Source organism: Drosophila ananassae, chromosome XR, assembly GCF_017639315.1.
Source record: "Drosophila ananassae strain 14024-0371.13 chromosome XR, ASM1763931v2, whole genome shotgun sequence".
In the NCBI taxonomy this organism is placed as follows: Eukaryota; Metazoa; Arthropoda; class Insecta; order Diptera; family Drosophilidae; genus Drosophila; species Drosophila ananassae.
In genome coordinates this window covers 12276233-12294021 of record NC_057932.1, presented here as the reverse complement: position 1 = coordinate 12294021, position 17789 = coordinate 12276233, and the positions used below count along the sequence as shown (strand labels likewise).

General features: G+C 41.1%; 1 protein-coding gene across 1 annotated transcript; it reads right to left on the bottom strand.

Annotated features, from left to right (window-relative positions):
• Positions 1-5287: 5287 nt before the first annotated feature.
• LOC116655054 (putative mediator of RNA polymerase II transcription subunit 15) lies at positions 5288-5978 on the bottom strand. Its single transcript, XM_032452060.2, has 2 exons — positions 5814-5978; positions 5288-5746 (listed from the first exon to the last, which is right to left on the bottom strand). Exons 1-2 carry the CDS (start codon positions 5874-5876, stop codon positions 5321-5323), a joined length of 489 nt encoding a protein of 162 aa, XP_032307951.1. The 5' UTR covers positions 5877-5978; the 3' UTR covers positions 5288-5320.
• Positions 5979-17789: the final 11811 nt, after the last annotated feature.

Below are 17789 nucleotides of genomic sequence, written 5' to 3'. Positions count from 1 at the left end.
CATGTTTTGCCCATTATCAGACGTAATGCTGTGTACATGAAGATGTAACGTGCAACGGGGTTATGGGCAGTAGGAGGACCTGTGCTCGCGGGCACGCTGAAAGGGTCCGGCTCTAGGTCGTCGGCTTGGGGGGTGGAGGTCTTGCTGGGACAGGTCCTTCAGCAGTTGCATCGCAGGATCATAATAATTTAGCGGTATAAGAAAGGTTGCGTGCTGCGACAGAGAGAAGTGTAAAATCTCCGCTAGAGATCAGAACTAGAGGTGGGCATGGGCTCGTGTTTTCGTCGTGGCACGCGTGGCCACGCGTGTTCGTGTTGAAAATTAAAATTTAACACGCGTGCGTGCGTTTTCGTGCCGACCTTCCAAAACACGACAAAACACGAAGCATTAAAAATTTTGTATTTTCTAGAAATTTCGAGAAAAAAAATTTTTTTTGTAATGTAAATATTATTTTTCGTGTTGGGCCGTGTTGGCAAAATTTTTGGCCGTGCTAAAAAAACTAAGCTGTCGTGTCGTGTTGGGCCGTGTCGAAAAATTCAGCCCATGCCCACCTCTAATCAGAACCGGTATTCACGATCGTCAAATTCAAAAAAAAAAAAATAAAATAAAAAGATTTAGACAGGACAGAAGTTTGATTCGAGAAAATCTATGAAGGATCACTGCTGTTGGTGTGCCCTTTTTCCATTTCCCCAACCCTACCTTGGCCACAGGCAGAAGAGTGTGACTCTCGTGGCCCCTTTTCCCCCCCGCTACACCCGAGGATTCATTTGCGAAGTTATTCGGTTAAATTTACAGTGACATTTTATTCAAAATCTTTAATTTATAGTTCTTAATTGACATAGTTAAATTAATCCTAGTATTTTTAATAATGTAGTAGAGAAAATGACTAATCCTAATGAAAACCCTAACCTATTTGTTTATTTAGTTTGATTATTAATATAATTTTACTTTTTCTAATAATTTTGTGCTGCATGTGTATTTATAGTTTAGGGAAATTAATTTATTCAAATTTTTCGTTTCTTTCAAATTTTTCTTTTTTTTCTGTCTAAGGTTGTGTGTACAGTGGAAAAAAAGGGGAAAAAAAATTAGAGGTGGAGAACTATCGATAGTCGGCGCCATCGATAGCCGGCGATTGTTTTTCTTAAACCCTCGATAGTGTCGATAGTCCAACATTAAAATCTTTTTTTTCAAGGCATTTGACAAGTTTTTGGCCGTCGGAATTTTTGAAATATTTCCAAACATGTGATATCTTACTCCCTTTTGAGTTACTATGCTTATTGGGAACAAAATCCTTTTCAGAGTCTGTGCTGGTGCAATCGCAGTCTTGCTTTTATGGACTTGGCGCAATAGGCATTGCGGACCTCCGACGTGTACCTTAAATTCGCCACTTTATCCATCAAAATACTTATGTAGAATACATTAAACATACCTTTTTTTAAAAAGCGATCCATATTTATTAGTTCCTTTTTAATTACCATCAATTTTACACCAAATTTTTCAATTTTTACACAAGCGAATGTTGAATCAAATTATTTTATCTTTTAAGATTTTTTTTAATGTATTTTTTTTTTTAAATTTTCCATCAGTAGTTTTTTTATTTTATTTTTTTATTCTAAGTTTTATTCAATTCCTTCTTCTCCTTTGCTTTTAATCAAGATAAATAATAAAAAACAAAAATTTAATCACATGTTATTTTCATTGTTTTTTTTTCTTTTTATACTCAAAACTGATTAATACCACTGTGCTTCTCTTTGCTTTCCCTTTAACTCCAATTAATGGCAAACAAAACTTCACTTATTGCTTTCGCTCTTCTTTCCTCTCTTCTTTTCCGACACACACTTCCTTCTGGTCATTTCTGCACTTCTTTCCCTTTTCTTTCCTCTTTCTCTTCTTCTTTGGAGCACTTGGTCTCAATTATTCAAAAATAAAAATAAAAATAAAAAAAAATAGGAAATAATACATTTCACTAATTAATGATCATGGCTTAAATTTTATTAAATATGTTGTTTGATTTTTCTTTCTTTCATTTTTCTATATTTTTCTCTTTTCTTGGTATTAAACTTAACATTTTTCAACTTTCATTTTTTCTCAGTGTGATTCTCTTATCAATAGCGTCAACTTAAACTGTATTCATATTTCTTCCATTCTTTTCTTTTTCTTCTTTTTATTTGCACCTTTCTTTCCACAAAATATAAAAAATAATTTTTCTTTCAATTTTCAGTTCTTCTTTGCAATTTTTTATTTCAGCTTTTTCGACTCTTCAACACGTGGTCTCTTTTCATTTTTGCTGTTTCTTCTTTGTTTTTTCACCAAAACTCCATTTGCTTTCAACTTTTCGATTCTCCTTTACGCGAACACGTGTGGATTCTGCCGTTCCTTAGTCCGAGCTTCCCAACGGTGTTTTCCGATTCTCTTCCCTCCGTTGTTCCTCCTTCTACGACTGGGCTCGGCGGTCCCACGTTGTCGCTTCTCTCTCTCGCTCTCCCGCTCTACACGTGCGGGACTCGGGGAGGCTTTCCAGTGATGGGGCTCGCTGTTCCAAAGTTTCCCTCGAGAGGTTCTCTTCGGGGTTGCGGAAAAACGTGGCCCCATTCGTCAGGTTCTTCTTTTCTTTTATTTTCAATTATTTTACTGTTTAGCCACTAAATTGATTGAATATGGCAGCTATAGGATATAGTCGACCGATCCCGGCCGTTCCGACTTATATACTACCTGCAAGGAAAAAAAGGATGTGTGCAAAATTTCAACTCGATAGCTCCAAAACTGAGAGACTAGTTTGCGTAGAAACCGACAGACAGACGGACATGCTCATATCGACTCAAGAGGTGATCCTGATCAAGAATATATATACCTTATAGGGTCGGAGATGTTTCTTCACTGCGTTGCACACTTTTGACCAAAATTATAATACCCTCTGCAAGGGTATAAAAATACATTTGAAAAATTGGCCCCACACTGTTTTGGGTCCTAGCTCAGAAATAAGAGGAGGCCCCAAAAAGCCCGATATTGCAGCTAATAGGTCAAAATATTGAGGGTAATTCCTGAAAGTTTCATAAAAATCGCTCCCTACGTTTTGGAGAAAATCGGATAAAAGTGGGCCAATCTCGTAAACGGCCCATACAAAAATGACCACCAAAAATAGTTTTTAATATTGTGAAGCTCTAAGAGGATGCCCCCATATGCACGGTAGTTGATGTATGCGGAATCCCTACTGTTGACACGCCCGCATTTCTCTCCAACCCCGCCCGCCCCAAATACAAATAAAATGTTAATTATTAATTTTAACTTGTTTTATATATTTTCTTTTTAGTTTTTAAGTTATTTTAATTGTTACAATGGCCGATCAGGCTTTTTCTGCATCTTCGGCTGGTTCAGCTGCTGCTTGTCCTGCTGCTGCTGGTTCAGTGACTGCTGGTCCTGTTTCTGATTGTCTTGCTGCTGGGTTCCGGGCCCGCCGTGGCCGACGTCGGAGCTGGCCTGGCGGCGCTCCCGGGGCCCGTTCTCCTTGCTCTCCCGGGGCCCAGCGACCACGGCGTGGCACATATTCGTATAAAGCTACGTTCTGAAAAAATATTAAAACGTATGATTGTATTATACGATCGTATAATACTAAATAATGTATTCTTATTACTTACACAATTTTTGATGTATATCGGCATCGTCTCAACTGTAAAATGAAAATGGGGAATGGCGCCCATTCAGTGTTGAAAATAGGCCAACACATGTGGCTGTTGAGCTTTAACATTGTGCTGTTAAGCACCTGTTAAGCATGTACAAATTTGAATACTTAATTCCATCGAATCGTAGGGAGCGATTTGAATGGAACTACCGGTATTCGACTAAGCAAAAAATTAGCTTTCTCGTGATATACCGTGCAAAATGGGGCATCCTCTATAAGGGGAGATAATGGGGAAATTCAAATTCGATCATGGCTGCCGCCATGTTGGGCAGCGTCAAAACATGTGGTGCGGTTATGGGTCCAGTATTGGTCAATTGGGTTCAGAAAATTTCATGACTTGATTCCATCGAATCGTAGGGAGCGATTTTGATAGAAATAATCTCATTCGATTCAGAAAAAAATTTGCTTTACAATGGTATACCGATGGGGCTCGCTTTTCCAAAGTTTCCCTCGAGAGGTTCTCTTCGGGGTTGCGGGAAAACGTGGCCCCGTTCGTCAGGTTCTTCTTTTCTCCAAATTCCTAGCGCCCTCTCCTCCGGCGCTGATCACGTGTTGCACTTTGGCTCCAGGCACGGGCTGGATGTTGAATCTGTTTTTTTCCACTCGCGGCTTGTTGCGATCCCGCGGTTCCGTTTCTTTCGGGGGGGCGAAGCTGCACTTGCACGACCGCGTGCCGCTTGCAATCCGCGCAAACCAAAGAAAAAAAAAAGAAGAGTTTACGAATTTTCGCTCTTCTCAACACGTCCGACTTGCGGTAGGTCCAAATTTCGAAAGAACTTCTTTCTTCTTCAAATTAGCGTCGCCTAGTTAGCGTCGAAGTGGAACGATGGAATCGGAACACAGCAACGAATTTTTTTATTTTCAATTATTTTACTGTTTAGCCACTAAATTGATTGAAATAAAGTTAAGAATTGAAGATTTTATAGTATCTTCTTACTTTGGGCGGAATCAACAACCTTAAAATACCATTAAACAAGAAAGGAAAGCTATACTTTCTTATATACTACCTGCAAGGAAAAAAAGGATGTGTGCAAAGTTTCAACTCGATAGCTCCAAAACTGAGAGACTAGTTTGCGTAGAAACCGACAGACAGACAGAAAGACGGACAGACGGACATGCTCATATCGACTCAGGAGGTGATCCTGATCAAGAATATATATACTTTATAGGGTCGGAGATGTTTCTTCACTGCGTTGCACACTTTTGACCAAAATTATAATACCCTCTGCAAGGGTATAAAAATACATTTGAAAAATTGGCCCCACACTGTTTTGGGTCCTAGCTCAGAAATAAGAGGAGGCCCCAAAAAGCCCGATATTGCAGCTAATAGGTCAAAATATTGAGGGTAATTCCTGAAAGTTTCATAAAAATCGCTCCCTACGTTTTGGAGAAAATCGGATAAAAGTGGGCCAATCTCGTTAACGGCCCATACAAAAATGACCACCAAAAATAGTTTTTAATATTGTGAAGCTCTAAGAGGATGCCCCCATATGCACGGTAGTTGATGTATGCGGAATCCCTACTGTTGACACGCCCGCATTTCTCTCCAACCCCGCCCGCCCCAAATACAAATAAAATGTTAATTATTAATTTTAACTTGTTTTATATATTTTCTTTTTAGTTTTTAAGTTATTTTAATTGTTACAATGGCCGATCAGGCTTTTTCTGCATCTTCGGCTGGTTCAGCTGCTGCTGGTTCAGTGACTGCCGGTCCTGCTTCTGCTTGTCCTGCTGCAGCTGGTTCAGTGGCTGTTGGTCCTGCTTCTGCTTGTCCTGCTGCAGCTGGTTCAGTGGCTGTTGGTCCTGCTTCTGCTTGTCCTGCTGCTGGTTCAGTGACTGCCGGTCCTGCTTCTGCTTGTCCTGCTGCTGCTGGTTCAGTGACTGCTGGGTTCCGGGCCCGCCGTGGCCGACGTCGGAGCTGGCCTGGCGGCGCTCCCGGGGCCCGTTCTCCTTGCACTCCCGGGGCGCTATCGGGGCCTGTCCGCGGGGCGCTCCCGGGGCCCGTCCGCGTGGGGCTCCCGAGGCCCGGCGACCACGGCGTGGCACATACTCGTACAAAGAAACGTTCTGAAAAAATAATAAAACGAATGATTGTATTATACGAACGTATAAATAATGTATTATTATTACTTACACAATTTTTGATGTATATCGGCATCGTCTCAACTGTAAAATGAAAATGGGGAATGGCGCCCATTCAGTGTTGAAAATAGGCCAACACATGTGGCTGTTGAGCTTTAACATTGTGCTGTTAAGCACCTGTTAAGCATGTACAAATTTGAATACTTAATTCCATCGAATCGTAAAGAGCGCTTTGAATGGAACTACCGGTATTCGACTAAGCAAAAAATTAGCTTTCTCGTGATATACCGTGCAAAATGGGGCATCCTCTATAAGGGGAGATAATGGGGAAATTCAAATTCGATCATGGCTGCCGCCATGTTGGGCAGCGTCAAAACATGTGGTGCGGTTATGGGTTCAGTATTGGTCAATTGGGTTCAGAAAATTTCATGACTTGATTCCATCGAATCTTAGGGAGCGATTTTGATAGAAATAATCTCATTCGATTCAGAAAAAAATTAGCTTTACAATGGTATACCGTGCAAAATGGGGCATCCTCCATAAAGAAAGCAGGTGGGGCCATTCAAATTTAACATTGGCGCGATTTGTGTTGGGAACAAGGTCCAGTATTGGTAAAGAAAATTCAGACATTTTTAAAGATAAATTGCGTCAAATCGTAGGGAGCGATTTTAATGCAAATAGTCTCATTAAATTATATGAAAAATTAGCTTTGCAACGGCGTACCGTGCATAATGGGGCATCCTCTGTAAAGGACTCAATAATCATATTCATGCCCAACAAAGGCGGTCTGTAGATTTGGAACTAGTGGAACGAACTTTTTCGTGGACTGGTTCCGGTTCACGAGTTGGCGCCTCCCTTATCAATTAAAATCAATGGGGAACTAGAAATCGATTTTCTCAAAATTGTATGGAGCGATTTGAATGATTTTTGCTCCAGATATACAAGAAAAGGTGTTACATCGACTCAACTACCGGGCATATGGGGGCATCCTCTTAGAGCTTCACAATATTAAAAACTATTTTTGGTGGTCATTTTTGTATGGGCCGTTTACGAGATTGGCCCACTTTTATCCGATTTTCTCCAAAGCGTAGGGAGCGATTTTTATGAAACTTTCAGGAATTACCCTGAATATTTTGACCTATTAGCTGCAATATCGGGCTTTTTGGGGCCTCCTCTTATTTCTGAACTAGGACCCATTTCCTGGCCCTTTAGACTGACCAGTCTTGATCCACTTTTGATCAGCTGGCCGATGATTTGCCTAAGTGGTAACTCTCGCCAAAAATGGAATATTTTTGTTTTGTTTATTTTTTCGCGGGCTAAGTTCAAATTTTATTCTTTGTTTTTTTTTTTTTTTTGAAACGAAGTTTCTTACGTAACGTAACGTTAAACGGCTATCTGTCTGCTTTTTCTTAGTAGAGTGAGAAAATATGACTATTTCCTCACTCTCTCGCTCTCCACAGACGAGCGTTTCTCCACGAGTATGCTTATAGCTAAATTAGTGAAATTTTCGTACATGTGTCGGCTGTCGCGTCGCCGCAATGGAATTAAAATCTGACCCTTGTAATAATTAAATTTACAGCGTTGATCAACCAAATGTATCAGTGAATTTGGGGGTCGAAGAAAATATTGAAAAAAAAAACAACACGAAAAACCGCCGCAAAGTACCAAAAAGAGTATCGGGAACGGAAAAAACAAAAACATTTCGATAATCAGGAATCCATTCAAAAAAGAAATGCGCAGCGCCAGCAAAATTTTCGACAGCGACAGAAGGACAGTAAAACAAGAAAGGAAAGCTTACTTCGGGCGGAGCCGAGTCGCAGTCCGCTAGGTGGCGCCACGCATCTTATATTATTAGATGTATAGCGGATCGTATATAGTTGGCCGATTCTTATGAAATTTGGCATATCGAATTATTTTGCCAAAAGAGGAATCCATTGAAACTCCCATCCTTCTAACTTAAAAAACACCAAAGTTATGGCAGACAGACGGGTAGACGGACATGCTTATATCGACTCGGGAGGTGATCCTGATCAAGAATATATATACTTTATAGGGTCGGAGATGTCTTCTTCACTGCGTTGCACACTTTTGACCAAAATTATAATACCCTCTGCAAGGGTATAAAAATTGGAGCAGAGCCATTGAATTGTAATAATCAGAAGTCAATGCAAAAAGGACCAAAGCCAGAGGTACCAAAGACAAGAGACAATATAACAAGACAAGAGAGTGATATAACTAGAATCGTAACGCCGAACATGGAGATGATTTCCAAAAACCTGCAGGACTTTTCTGTTCGACATACAAGCGTTGCGGACCTTTGTGCGGCTCAGTGTGTATTGGAAAACGGTATCACGGTGGTCCTGGTAGTCATCTACGTTTCACCGAATCAAAAAATTGTGGATATTCAAGAGTTTATACATAGAGTACTATTAGAATATACTAAAGAAGGTTCTCGACTTCTTCGGAGATATAGTACTACAAATTTGTATGAAATTCCCCTAATTTTGGCCGGTGATTTTAACATCAACTTTTCTGATCAGAGAAAATCAGAGCCACTGACACAATTTCTTCTTGAAGAATTTGATTTAAAAATTAATAACGACCCAAAAATGTCTACAACAAGATTCAATACGACTATTAATGCAGTCTTTTCGAGATACTTGGACAAAGTTGAATCTCAAATGTTTGTAACTTACTTTAGTTATCATAAGCCAATTATCACTATATTTTAATGAACTGATTAGATTTATATACCTATAATAAATAAGTAATAAATAAAAATCATTTATGTATAAAGTTGGTTGTTGTTAATCATTTTTCGCCTTCATTCAGTCCTGTCTTTCCTTCATTGCCAAACATGCCAAAGGAACTTCGTTTCTCACGCGTGTCCTTAGACACACACTGTGTTTTTTTTCTTTATGCCTAAGTCGCTTCAGGGGCCGTTACAAAGATGAAATTTTGTAAAAAATATATTTTACATATTTTACACATATTAAATTACACATATTTTAAAAATTGTATGTAATTCAATTTTCACCTGTAGATCTGATCAAGTGATATGCTCTTCATATATATTCCAGTGTGAAATTGTACGAGTTCATTTATATCGCAATTTCATTTCGCAAACATTTCAAATTGATTTGTTCTCGTCCAAATTTAATTTAAAGAATTGGTGCTAATATTTATTCATGTCTCTTCCCATTTTACAACAACAATTATTTCGCAACTTCACAATCGCACTTTTAACGTTCAACGATTTGCTTGCCTATGCGTGTGAATGTATACCAATACATACGCAAAAGACTTTATGCTTCACTGAACACGAAACAAAACAGTCTTGGAACAACCGAAACAAAACAGAATAGAAAACAAGAAAGGAAAGCTTACTTCGGGCGGAGCCGAAGTTGATATACCCTTGCAGTTAAGGTTTGTGCCATTTCCGATCGTTCAGTTATATTGCGCTATAGGATATAGTCGGCCGATCCTTATGAAATTTGGCAAATCCGATTATAGAAAGTCCCATCATTCTAGCTTAAAAAACACCAAAGTTATGCCAATATCGATCGTTCTATGACAGCTATAGGATACAGTCGGCCGATCCTTATCAAATTTTGTACATAAAATATTTTGGCCAAATATAACATGTGTGGAAAGTACCAGCCCTCTGGGACTTAAAAAACACTAAAGTTATGGCATTTCCGATGAAACAGTTAGATGGCAGCTATAGGATATAGTCGACCGATTCCGGCCGTTCCGACTTATATACTACCTGCAAGAAAAAGAAGGGTGTGTGCAAAGTTTCAACTCGATAGCTTTAAAACTGAAAGACTAGTTTGCGTAGAAACCGACAGACAGACAGACAGACATGCTTATATCGACTCAGGAGGTGATCCTGATCAAGAATATATATACTTTATAGGGTCGGAGATGTATCCTTCACTGCGTTGCACACTTTTGACCAAAATTATAATACCTTCTGCAAGGTTTCGCTCCGAGCGCGAGCGAGCTCGTTCAAGAACCCATGCAACGGTTGCTCTCTGAGTCTTTTCGTAAAGACTTTTATTTGCAGACAACGAGAAACGGTCGACAGTCATTTGCAAGCTCTGATCTGTAGTTATTGCTACATATTTAACTTCCTGAAGCTCTGCCTCCAGACGCGTTTTTAATTCAACGTATGTATGCTTACGAATAGAATATTTCAAGAAATTTATAGAACTTATTGTCGATTAAACCTAAACAATTCAGCAATTCTACAAAGCCTCTAACTTAAAAATAATAAACATTTTCTCAACCTTTTTTGTTTTGTAGTAATCTTATGCTAATACCGAGTATATCCCCTCTTTATTTCTTTAACTTTTGTTTCCCGTTTCGTCATGCTGGGCATTTATTTTACGGCACGTCTCCAAAGGACTCTCGTACCTTGTCTTTTCTTCGAATATCCGCAATTGTTCTTTATTTTGAAATGTGTTTGTGCTAATCCTTCGTTTAAGCTCTCCCCATAGGTTTTCTATAGGGTTTAAGTCTGCAGTTTGACTTGGCCACTTCATAAGGTCCACCTTGTTTTCGGTGATCCAGGCCTTGACCAGCTTTGATGTGTGTTTTGGGTCGTTGTCCTGTAGAAAGACCCATCTCAAGGGCATGTCTTCCTCAGCATATGGCAGCATTATGTCAGACAATATATTTTTATACCCCAATCGGGTCATAATATCGGTAATCCGATTAATTGGGTCAGCTCCATGCCAAGAAAAACAGCCCCAAATCTTCTGACCTCGAGTTTCGATTTGAATCTTGAATTTTAGGGCATTCTGGACAAAACATACTGACTGCCCAAGTCTTTTAGCGATTTCCAGAAGACTATCCTTTCTTTTGCAGAATTAAAGCAATTTTTCTTTTTTTTGTAGTACAATTTTTTTTTGCCTAACTATAGAATTTTTTTTCCTGGGATATACCTAGATATTCAAAGAAATAATAAAAACCAACATATCTTAACCCAATTTTAGCTTTAATCCTTTCAAATTTATCAAATACACAGGTGTACTTATTATTTTGGCCAGACCAAAATCGCCCACCCAGCAGAAAATTAAGCTTAGTATTGAAAACTCGGGGTTCTCATCTTTTATTCTTGTTTTAGAAATTGTGTAACATTGTAACTTTTCTATATAAAAAAACATAAAAATCGAGTTATATTGAATCAAATAAACACTATATCTGTGTACTTATTATTTTGGCCAGTAGTGTACGTCTTACAAGGCAATTTGTACCGTGGGTGCAATGTGTGCACAAATTCCCTAAATCCTTCGTCGTTTACTGTACTGAATGGCTGAACGTCCAGCGCAATCATATGCATAACTTTTTTATCAATTTCCTCTTTTTGCTTAGAACCCTATCGAGTGCATGCCATTTCTCCAAGTTTTTTGACTGTAAGTCCTTTTCTAAATTCAACTTATTTGGATGGATTCTTTTTATATGATCCATGAAATTCGTGGTGTTTCCAAAGGATTTTAAAGCTTGCCACAATATATAATGACTTCACACGGTGGAGCTTTCACGCTTTTTCTTTGCTGGAAGAGGCTCAAAATTTTCTTTCGTCGGTTCTAAAAGGCAACTCAAACAAGTCACGTATTAGTGGCTAGAAGTAAAATGATGTGTAAGGTTTGAGAAATTATCCATTGCAAGGCTTTAAGGCGAAATCCAGATGATGGGATAAACTAGACAGTGTGTATGGGTTTGGTACCTTTGAAAAATGCTGAATCATGTTATGATATCACAAGACACTCAATTCCCAATCCTCCACAATAAAAACAAAAATGGTTTATGACATATACATTTTATTAAATATATTTTTATCCCAGATCAAAGTCCTGGTGGCAGAGGGTTTAAGGTTTGTGCCTTTGACGGGAGGTTGGGCAATAAACCAGCAAATATAATGCAGCCTTGCCGGAGCGAGTCAAGGCAAAAGCATCGATCGCTTCCTTAACTGTCCTATGGGCCATATTCCGAAGTATTCCAGATCCATGAGATATATCGGTGGTTGCGTCACCTTTATTAAATATGATCAATAAAATATAATTTTTTGAGCCATTTTTGAAAAAAAAATCATTTCTTGAATTCTTGAATACGTAGATTATCTCAGATCCAGGAGTTATAATATCAATAGTTGTTCCATATCAAGAGAAATCTACAATAATCAAATCGTTTGGGCCAATTTAAGAAAAATAAAATGTTAAATAGTAAGAACCCTACAAAAATGTAGTAGCCCCACTTATTCAGGTATTTTTTCAATTGATTAGTTGTTTTATTAAAATTTCTTTCCTTTTTGTATTTTTCTAGGTAACATGCAGAAGAGGAAGATAAGAAGAGGAAGAGTGACTGACGGCTGTATAGAGAAGAGAATACCCTTCAATATGAAGATCCAGGATGCAGCCATGGATCTCAATTTGACTGTTGTCCTAAGGGGCATCTAGGGGCAAGGGACGAGAAAAGCCATCTGCCCTACAATACTCGTCATCCACATGATCAAATTGTGTAATGGAACCAGAGACATCGAGATGAAGATCTTGCAGTGGAGGAGGAAAAGGATGGCGTGGCGCGTTTGTGCTTATTATGATGATCAAGATAGATCCCATATTTTAATGGATAATGAATCCTTTGTAAGATTTTGTTTTTTTTTTCTCTCATTGCAGAAAAAGAGTAAAAGTCGCAGTCCGTCAAAGAGGAGAGGAGGTGCCTTCACAGGGAGGTCCCGGATGTAGTCAGGTGCCCTATCCAAAGCTCGACAAGGGATGGAAGAAGCCGGCTGCCCTAAAATATTCGTATCTGTGTGTGCTTGGGCAGCTTCGTCCAAATGACCAATTTTGAATTGGGAGCAGAGGCATCGAGATGGCGATTTTGGAGTAGAGGAGAAGGAGGGTGGCGTGGCGAGCTTGTGAAGATTAAGGGAAGTTCCTTTATTGGCTACATAGTGAAGAAAAAGAAAAAGAGGAAACGACCATAGCAGGGCCATTTGGATTTGTGATTTCCGATTTTCGTCCCAAAAAAGGAGGTAAAACGGAAAGGGGGCATTTGTGTAATTTATACTGTCGCTGTCTTTTGTAAAGAATAAAGTTTTGGATTTATATTTGGGAACCGAGCCGTTTTCTTTGATTGGATCCAAGGGGAGGAGAAGAAAGGGAGGCCCATTATCCCTCGCAGAGTTGGTCAGGTCCATAATTTAAGGGCTAGTGAGGAGATTTAACTTGCTGGGATATTTGGGTCTAAAAGTAATAACAGTCATTTGCATTGAATAGCTCCTGGAGCGAATTTTGCTCGTCCGCGGATGCCATAATGAAGGACTGCATGGACGCTTCGGTTCGCATTTTTGTGTTATTGTTATTACTAAATGAAAATTCTGTCGAAAGTTTGTTGAAAAGCTTTTCCAGGGCTTCAAGTTTATTAAGAAACTTTCCTTCAACATTGGTATCATCTTTGTCAACTGGTTCTTGTTGCTCCTGTCCTGGGAGGGGTATAGCCTTCTTTTGATACCCTGGTGTACGGGACAGCCCTTGTACGCCGAGATATGTCTACCCCCACAGTTGCAGCAGGTTGCTGGTAAATGGTGAGGTTTCTTACAGAAAATTGTTGGATGCATTCCTGCGCATTTCATGCAGTTGAACTGTCTTCTACATGTGCCCTGTTCACTGAGATTATTTTATCTCTTCACGAAATACCGAAAGAAAGGGTGGCTGTACAAATTTAAATAATGCAACTACGAAAATAACGAAAATTACGTGGACTCGCTTCCACTTTATAAATTCGATAATATATTGAACAAATCACTTAAGCCTAGCTTATCTGTTGCGGCGAAGCGGGGCGAATTCACGGGAGAGCGCTCCCGCTCCGCCCTATGCTAACTTATACTAGACTTCAATACAAATCAAAACTTAATCTTCTACGTTAATTCTACACCGGCCCCGTTGAAGGCCTTCATCAGGCTTCAACCACTGGCAACCTCGCCAGCTTGTGGACTGTTCTCCTGAAGACCGCTCCTGCACTAGTCCTGACGTCGGCGACCCTGACCCTTCCGTCCACGACGGCGAGTCTCGACGACCTTGGCGGTGATCCACTGTTGGGGCGGCTGGTTGTCCTCGGCGACCAGGACCAGATCGCCCTTCCTGGCGTCCTCCTGCTCCCGCTGCCACTTCGACCGCGCCTGTAGGCCCAAGACGTACTCCCAGGAGCATCGCTGCCGAAACGTTTGCTTGATTGACGAGACAAGCCGCCATCGCCGCAAGCACGTTAGAACGATGATGAGCTGCCCGCCTGTCAACAGGTGCCCGGGAGTCAACGCCTCGCCGTCGCTTGGGTCCTGACTGAGGGCGCCCAGGGGCCTCGAGTTCAGGACGGCCTCGACTCCAACGAGGATGGTCTGCAGCTCCTCTGCGGTCAACTTCGCGCTGCCCACCGCTCGTAGGAGTAGGTGCTTTGCAGACTTCCCACCTGCCTCCCATAGTCCGCCCATGTGCGGAGCCCGCTGCGGTGTGAATGCAAATACGCATCCTTTTCTTGATGCGTATTGCCGCAGCTCGTCCGCTTCGCTCTCGATCTGGTGCCACAGTGCCGCGAAGTGGCGACTCGCTCCGACGAAGTTCGTCGCGTTGTCGCAGTGCACGATCTGCGGACATCCTCGGCGCCCAACGAACCTTTGGAAGGCCAATAAAAAGGAATCAGTTGACAAATCGGAAACTACTTCCAAATGTACTGCTTTAGACGCAAAACAAACGAACAGGGCAATGTAGGACTTGTATGGTGGCCTACCACGAATTTTCAATGTCGTCTCAATAGGGCCACAGGAATCCACGCCACATATGGAAAATGGGTGGAGAGCACAAACTCGATCTAAGGGTAAATCTCCCATGATTTGAGTCATCAGATGAGGCTTGCATTTAAAACTGCGTATGCTTGTCCGCACTATCTGACTGCAGACTTCCTGCGCGTTTACTATCCAAACGCGCTGTCGCAAGAGACTCACTAGTGCTCGTGGACCCACATGAAAATTCGACTCGTGCAAGTATCGGACGTAGCTCTGAACAAATTGAGCGCTTCGTCAATAATACTGGAAACTTGGCATCGTACGAAATAGGAGCATTAGCGAGTCGCCCCCCGACCCGCCACGACGAAAAGGTAAGCCCAGCCTGAGAGGTTTCATGGACAAACGGACTTAGCTTCTACAGGCTTGGGCTAACAACAAGATTTTTTCGAATGTTTTAAATTTTTTCTTGATACTCATGCGCTTGGACTATCTGGACAATTTTATTAAAAGCTTCTTGATATTCGACAGATGAAGGTACATTATCAGAAGTAACTACTAATTTTTTACACTTCTTTATAAAGCGGACCATGTAAACGAACACTCGCAGCAGTTTTAAGTGAGAGGAAAATCCTTCTATCACTTCCAACAAATATGAGGTAGAGACCATTGCAGTCAGTCCGACCGCACTCTTCTTTGCTTCCATCTGCAAAATCTCTGGTGACGGATCAAACTGGGGGCTCGTTGGCCACTTCTCTTCCGGCTCCGTTAAAAACGATGGACCTGTGAACCAAATTGATTCTATCGTTTCCTTTACGTCTCCACCTCTTGACACAATATCTGCCGGGTTCTGTTTAGTTGGTACATGCCGCCACGTGCTATCCTCTGACCACTCTTGAATCTCAGCAACTCTATTTGATACGAACGTTGACAACGACGATGGATGGGAACGAATCCAATGAAGACAAACTTCCGAATCTGACCAATATACACTTCGTTCGATCGGTGCTTTGATAAGAGGTGTTATTTTGCGACAGAGGTCCGCGAGAAGGTGATCGGCACATAACTCAAGACGGGGGAGCGTCTTTGTCTTGAGCGGCGCTACTTTCGACTTTGCTGTCAACAATGAGACTTTACTACCTTCTGCAGATTTGCAACGGATATAGACGCAGGCTCCATAGGCTCTCATCGATGCGTCAGAAAAGGCATGAATTTCAATTGGTGACATTGGCTCACTCATCACAAATCTCGGTATTGAGATCTCTTCTAACTGTGACAAGGCAAGCTGAATCTTGTTCCATGCGGTTTCCAAGTGCAGTGGAATGGACTCATCCCAATCTAGCTTATTGAGCCAAAGTTCCTGTAACAGGATCTTTCCTTTAATAAGGATCGGGCTTAATAAGCCAAGAGGGTCGAAAAGCTTTGACGTCACCGAAAGAATATTCCGCTTAGTCGCCCTTTGGCCCATGACTGACATATCAATTTCGAATTTAAATACATCATCTTTAGGAACCCAAACGATTCCTAATGTTTTTGTTAGCTCTGAGTCCGAAAGTGTTATTGGCTTAACCGTGCTCTCGGATGCAGTAACTTCAGGCGAGTTTGAAAACCACTTGCTCAATTCAAACCCAGCGTTTTGAAGAACCTGAGTTACTTCAGACTTAATTGTCTTTAGCTCCTCCACGCAACCAGCACCCGTTAACATGTCGTCGACCTAAAAGTCAGACCCAATAACTTTAGCAGCTCGAGGGAATGTATTTTTCGCGGATTCACTCAACCTCTTCAAACACCTTATGGCCAGGAATGGGGCTGGTGCAGTGCCATAAGTAACGGTGTTGAGCTTGCACAATTTCAAGGACTCAGACGGGTCTTTTCTCCACACTATCAACTGGTATCGTCGATCTGCTTCATTTACCATCACTTGACGATACATCTTTTTTATGTCGGCTACCAGAGCGAATTTGTTTAGCCGAAATCTAAGAAGAGTTGAGTAAAGCCCTTTCTGAATTGTTGGACCCACCATCAACAACTTATTTAAACACTTTTGTGTGGATGTCTTGCAGGACGCATCGAAAACGACTCGAAGTTTGGTCGTTGTACTTTGCGGCCGCAAGACACACTGGTGGGGTATGACGTAGTGTGGAGAAGCAAGAACGTCATTGCTTGCAGGCCTAGGGATTCGTATTCTTCCATAAATTCCAAATACATTTTCTTTAAGTTCGGATCTCGAGATAATCTTCTCTCGAGCGACAGGAATCGGCGTTTGGCTATCTCGAATGAATTGCCCAAAACGCTTGGATCCGACTTAAATGGAAGTTTAACTTCAAATCGACCTGAAGGCAGTATTCTTGTAGTCTTCCGATAATGTTCCTCACATAGCTCTTGTTCTGGCGACAACATCTTTTTAGAAGATGGAACTTCTTCCAACGACCAGAATTTTTTCAAGTTTTTGTCTATTGACTCTAATATTTCTTCTTGGCAATTCAGGCTACAGACCGGCTGTTGAGGAGTTGAGGAATTTGTCAGATATTTTCCCGATACTATCCACCCAAGGAGAGTTTTTTGAAGGATGGAATGGTTCGGACCTTGTTTTATTTGGCCAACGGACAACAGTTCGAAAAATGACTCAGCTCCAATTAGCATATCTATCCGCTGAGGTTTGTAAAAATATGGGTCTGCTAACGGCAAGTTCTTTGGTAGGGTCCAATCTTTCACGTTCACCGACTGGTCAGGGTGATAGCCTGAAATGGTTTCCAAACCCAAAAGTCGAACGGAAACTCGCTACCATTGACTCTCGACTTCACCACGGTGTGTATCTTTTTCTTGACTTGTGAATTAGTTTGACCAATTCCAAGCAAGTTGATGCACGATTCCTCCCTACGGATATGTAAGCGTTGAGCAAGATCTTCTGTTAAAAATTCATTTGTGACCCTGAGTCAAGTAATGCTCGGGCCAAGATGTGCTCACCATTTTTTGTGCGAACGCTTACGATCGACGTTGCTAACAAAACCCTTTCTACAGACGACGCATGCAAAGCATGTGAAGTAGAAGGGCCATCATTCGTTAACTCTGGAGGAGGATTTTGTGTGGGTGGTGGTAATGCTAAGCTATTTTCGGTCACTGTAAATCGGTGCAGAAGTTTATGGTGCGATCTGGAACAGATTTGGCACCTGGCCGACTTACAATTCGCTACCGTGTGACCTTTTCGCAGACAATTCAAACATAGGGAGGCTGACTTAACAA

Bases quoted from the DNA above. Each gene is read 5' to 3' on its own strand.
- LOC116655054 (XM_032452060.2), bottom strand. From the start codon at position 5,876: ATGGGCGCCATTCCCCATTTTCATTTTACAGTTGAGACGATGCCGATA. The intron at 5,747-5,813 runs GTAAGTAATAAT...TTATTTTTTCAG, and splicing joins CGATATACATCAAAAATTGT to AACGTTTCTTTGTACGAGTA.